General features: G+C 41.9%; 1 protein-coding gene across 1 annotated transcript; it reads left to right on the top strand.

Annotated features, from left to right (window-relative positions):
- Positions 1–4,276: 4,276 nt before the first annotated feature.
- Positions 4,277–6,004, top strand: LOC127781739 (zinc-finger homeodomain protein 2). Its single transcript, XM_052308750.1, has one exon. The coding sequence runs from the start codon at positions 4,701–4,703 to the stop codon at positions 5,571–5,573; it is 873 nt and encodes a 290-aa protein (XP_052164710.1). The 5' UTR covers positions 4,277–4,700; the 3' UTR covers positions 5,574–6,004.

Genomic DNA, 6,004 nt, shown 5'->3' with positions numbered 1-6,004 from the left:
TGTTTTTCTTTCCTTTCCTAGCTACTACCTTCTAGGGTGCTAGCGTTGTAATTTTTTCTGCTCTACTCAATGAATCATCGCACCGTCTAGTGTTGGCTGTTAAAAAAAGTATTTAGTTTAACCTAAACAATAATTATGTTCTTATTATGATTGCTAGTGTCGAAACAATTATCAACTATATATATGTCTTCATATATTTAAAATGATACTTGATGGGAAAGTGTTTTAAACTCTCGAGAACATCACTTCATAGGATACGCACATAACTTCACACGTTCCAATGACAATTCCAAGTCCAAGTCCAGTTCGGCCTCCAGAGACAACACTAACTTTAAACGAACCTAGCACATTCATGTTAACTCCGATTTGGATAATCTTAGATTTGTTGGAAAACTTATCTTGTCACCTGTCAAACGCATATGGTTTCATATCCAAATTCATTTGAAGTCAATGGGAATCATCAAAATAATAAAGTGGTGTTGTTGAAACCGAACTTGGGCCTTGGGCCTTGCAATAGGTTAGGCCCATTTTAGAAGTGCTTCTCTCCACCTCCATGAACTAGCACTTAATCCTAGCTCTATTTTCCTTTATAAATGTCCATATACACCCTCTAGAACAATTGGATTTTATTTAGTTGAATTTTGCCAAGTGACATTCGTCTTGTCTCTAGTCCTCACTTGATTAGTCAACGACTATAGATTCAAAGCTCCAAATAATTGGTGTGTTGATTTGCCGGGTCGATTGGATCTACCACTTCAATCGCAGCTATTTCTTTGTGCTTAATTACCTATTCGCAATATCTAATTGCATTTATCATGTTCTTGCAATGTTCTCTCCTTTGCATTGCAGGGATCATCAACTGCGTGTCACAATTGGTATGACATGGTTTTATGGTGTAGCGATTGCACGACATCCTGAACTTGCTCTGGTTGATAGCTACGTCGCATTTGATCGAAGTGAGAGTTATCCCCTCACTAGAAGATCAGGCTATGAGAGAGAGCTTCATCAAGGAGTTACTACATGTGGTATGGGAAGTCTGATGCAAGTGCAATGTGTGAGCCTTCTGCAACGTAGTAGCATCCCTACCTACCATAATAGGAAAGATCAAAGAAAAAGGGCCAGTGACTTTGATAAAGTGGAGGAGTACAAACTCCGAAAACCTCTGTTTGGGAGAGCTCACTTAGTTACCTCCTTTTGTAGGCATGGTTTTTGCCTGTCCTATACATACATTTATCTTTGTTGTAGGCCTCCTCTAATAATATATATGCGACAAAACTTTTTCCCTTATCAAAAGCTATATGCAGGTATGGTATTTTCGTATTGCCCTAAAAAAGACTAGTTCCAAATGATCTAGAATCCAACAACAATAAATTGGCATGGTGGTTTACCTCAAAAGCAGCCATGATCAATGCACATATTAATGGTGTTGGAGATTCAAACCATGGGTGCCGATCATACCTGTTTTTATAACAAAATGTTTGGATATAATCAGGGGCAGCGCCAGGCTTGAGACAATGCTTGAGCCTTAGGGTTGGCTAAAAACTGATGAGGACTAGGGTCCCGATCTTCCATTAGATACTAGATAGGTTGATCATGGAGACTCAAAGTTGATGATCCAGAGGCTCCGATTACTAGAATGACTGAACTCCTCGCACTCACTACACTACCCCTCTGTTGGCCTAATCGAAAAAGTCGTCTCCTGCAAACGAATCGCTAACACTAGTAAGGGAGTGGAAGATTCAATCTAAATATGCTGTGTTGATAAGATATCTCTGGGTTCCACAAACCAAACTAGCAACAAAACTGTAAGTGACAGAATAATCTAAGTAAAACACAACTCTAATTCGATGATGGTTACTGATTAAATTGGTTCTAGGGCCGACCTAAGACCCCTAAACACATCCCTAGTGGACTCTAACATGATACATGGCTCAATAGGTTTAAAAGACGATGATACAACATCCCGACAGTTTTTGGACGCTCTCTTGTTTCGATAGTTTCCGTTGACTTAGAAGTATGTTTGACGTGATACCAAATCCATTGGAAAGATGGTCTCGTTAGCTTTCTGTACATATCTAGAACATAAAAAAAGGGAGTCCGAATGAGGTCCAGGCGGTGATTTTGTTGCGGCTGCTCCTGGATGTCGAGGTGGACTCGAACTTGATTTGAATTGGGTCTGTATCTTTTAGCCTCGTACATATTCAAATGAGTGACATTCTCATAAAAATCTCCATGTAAAACCTTGAGATATTGTCTAGAAATTTTGAAAATATATAATTTCTAACTAAAATTGTCAAATTCATCTTTAGAATTTTTTTCCTTTTCCTTTGCTCCATCGATGGATATAAGGATTATCTACTCGTACTTGGTACATATTGATATCTTCTTAAAGATCCATCCATTATATTATTAAAGGAATAGAAAAATAAGCATCCACGTTCGCTCTCATGGCCTAGAAATTCTCACATTAATCGGAGAAAAAGAAAAGGCAGAGTCCATATAAAAATACAATTTAGAAATAGCTGAAATTCGGAATTAAAAAAATAAGGAATATTAGAAGAGGAGACTAGAGTCCATATAGAAATACAATTTAGAAATAGCTGAAATTCGGAATTAAAAAAAAAGGAATATTAGAAGATCGAGGAGACTAGAGTCCATATAGAAATACAATTAGGAAATAACTGAAATTCGGAATTAAAAAATAAGGAATATTAGAAGAGGAGACTAGAGTCCATATAGAAATACAATTAAGAAATAACTGAAATTCGGGATTAAAATAAGGAATATTAGAAGTAGAGTATAGAGTCTATTAGAAATACAATTAGGAAATAACTTAAATTCGGAATTAAAAATAAGGAATATTAGAAGTAGAGTATAGAGTCCATATAGAAATATAATTAGGAAATAACTTAAATTTGGAATTAAAAATAAGGAATATTAGAAGTAGAGTATAGAGTCCATATAGAAATACAATTAGGAAATAATAGAAATTCGGAATTAAAAATAAGGAATATTAGAAGTAGAGTATAGAGTCCATAAAGAAATACAATTAAGAAATAAAAAAGAAATTCGGAATTAAAAAATAAGGAATATTAGAAATAGAGTATAGAGTCCATATAGGAATTTAAAACTAACTAAAATTTGGAATAAATATAATAAAATTAAAAGTAGAGTTTAGAGTCCGTATAAAAATACAATTTACAATAAAAAAATTCAAAATTAAGAAAAACATGGGAAGAAGAGTTTAAGGTTAATATAGGAATACAATTTAGAAGTAACAGAAATTCGAAATTAAAAATTAAAGAATATTGAAAAATGAGTTTAGAGTCCACATAGAAATACAATTAGAAATAATAAAAATTCGGAAATAAAAATAAATAATATTGGAAGAAGAACATAGAGTCTATATAGAAATACAATTTACAGAAAATTCAGAATTAAAAAAAGAAATATGAAAAGACGAGTCTAGAGTCCATATAGGAATATATATAATTTAAAAATAACTAAAATTTGATATTAAAAATAATTAATAACTAACACGTATATAAAATATATATGAATATTACACATTAGTAGTTTTGTAAAGTTATTGCAAAATTTAAAATTATGTTGTCATTTTAATATATTTGAATTATATAATGAGAAAACACATATGGTGTTATATGAGAGAAAATATAATGATGTTAGCCGCACAATTTGCGCGGACCGCCATGCTAGTTGTATATAAGTCATTACAACGTACTAGCAAAATACGTACTACCTCCGTCTCAGAATATAACAACCTAGGACTAGATGTGACATATCCTAGTCCAATAAATCTGGACAACCTCTTGTCTAGATTTATTGAATTATCCACTCCCAAATTGCTATATTTTGGGACGGAGGGAGCATGTGGTTGCTCCTTAGAAAGCCACATAAAGATTGCAGAAGCAAACAAAATTGGAGGACTTCTCTGAAGTCTGAAATCCGGAAATCTTGTGAAACAATGGACTGGTTATTAATTGTTACTACTACTATTGAACTCTTACGAAAAATCCCAGTAGGACACATCACGCCCGTTTCCAACATGGGGCTAAAAACACGGTACTACTACCGTACCTTCAAACTCCAAATCATGCGTTAGTCCAACACAAAATCTACTTTGTTATGATGGGGATAACGAGTTTCAAACACGAAGCACCTGTCACAATCAACCGAAAAACACTCCTAGTACAGCCCTAAACCCCCATTTTAAAAACGAGTTGGAGCCAAACCCACTTCCAGTAGCACACAACATCACACGGATGCCGCCGAGCGGAGACGTGTACTTACTACATACTACTGTACATCGCGAGACAACAGAGATACACTTCACTCACACACCGCCCCGTCATTGCCCCAGCGCAACAGGTGCGCCCCAGACAAGTACTACTAGTAACACTCTCACTAGTGAGTGAGAGAGAGTTTATTGCATCATCTAGCTAGCTACTCCTACTAGCTGAAGGGTACAGCAGCAACAGCAGCAGCTGCTGCTTGCAGCGGCGCGTCAAAATTAGCAGGTGTGTGTCCACAGTTTCACACTCCCCTATACTTGCTCATAGCCTCGTCTCCTTCCTCTATTACTCCCTAAGCTTTTCTTAAGCTCGCCAAGAACACACCCGAGAAATCCAAAAGGGAGGGAAAAGAAAGGGGGTGGCCGGCCGGTCGGTCGGTCGGCGGCCATGGATTTCGACGACCATGACGAGGGTGACGGCGACGAGGAGATGCCTCCGATGCCTCTGAGCTCGGGCTACGACGCGCCGATGCAGCCCGGGCTTGGAGGTGGCGGTGGCGGGGTGCCCAAGCCGGGAGGTGGAGTCGGCGGCGGTGGTGGTGGTGGTGGTGGTGGAGGAGGAGGAGGGGCGAGGTATCGGGAGTGCCTCAAGAACCACGCCGTCGGCATCGGCGGGCACGCCGTGGACGGCTGCGGCGAGTTCATGGCTGCCGGCGAGGAGGGCTCCATCGACGCGCTCCGCTGCGCCGCCTGCGGCTGCCACCGTAACTTCCACCGCAAGGAGTCGGAGTCCCCCACGGGCGTCGGGCCGGCCGAGCCCTCCGCCGTGTCCCCCGCCGCCATCTCGGCCTACGGCGCCTCGCCGCACCACCAGTTCTCCCCCTACTACCGCACCCCGGCAGGGTACCTCCACCACCAGCAGCACCAGATGGCGGCCGCGGCGGCGGCCGCGGCCGCCGCCGCAGCGGGCGGCTACCCGCAGCGGCCCCTCGCGCTGCCGTCCACCTCCCACTCGGGACGCGACGAGGGCGACGACATGTCCGGGATGGTCGGCCCCATGGTGATTGGCCCCATGGTCGGCATGTCCCTCGGCTCCGCCGGCCCCTCCGGCTCCGGCTCCGGCAAGAAGCGGTTCCGCACCAAGTTCACGCAGGAGCAGAAGGACAAGATGCTCGCCTTCGCGGAGCGGCTCGGGTGGCGCATCCAGAAGCACGACGAGGCCGCCGTGCAGCAGTTCTGCGAGGAGGTCTGCGTCAAGCGCCATGTCCTCAAGGTTTGGATGCACAACAACAAGCACACCCTGGGCAAGAAGGCGCCATAGCTAAGCTAAGCCAAGCAAGTTCAGCTCAGCTCATCTCCTCCCGGTGCTAGGTACCTGCACTGCAACTGCAACTGCATGCATCACCATCTCCATCTACTTCTACTACCTCCTTACCCGCGGCTAATTAGCCTTTTTCTTTGCCTTCTTTTACCTCACCTGAGTAGAAGCTTAGCTAGGTTCGTAGCGAGCAAGCTGTTCTTGTTGGTTTTAGGGGAGGTGGTGGTTGCTGCTGCTGCTGCTTTTGCATCTTTCCTTGTTTCTTTTTCGTTATTTTATTCCATTGTGGTTGGGTTCTTTGGGCTTGTGGTTGCCGTCGTTGTTGTTTCCTAGTAGATGATGACGACGACGTTTGGTGTTGGGAAGGAAGAGGACATGGATGGCGATTTGCCGATCGATTTAGATCTTGGGAATGTAGTACTTTTGTGTTGCAA

Source organism: Oryza glaberrima, chromosome 8 (genome assembly GCF_000147395.1).
Source record: "Oryza glaberrima chromosome 8, OglaRS2, whole genome shotgun sequence".
In the NCBI taxonomy this organism is placed as follows: Eukaryota; Viridiplantae; Streptophyta; class Magnoliopsida; order Poales; family Poaceae; genus Oryza; species Oryza glaberrima.
This window is presented reverse-complemented; position numbering and strand designations above follow the sequence as displayed.

Coding starts and splice junctions, on each gene's coding strand:
- LOC127781739 (XM_052308750.1), top strand. CDS start 4,701: ATGGATTTCGACGACCATGACGAGGGTGACGGCGACGAGGAGATGCCT.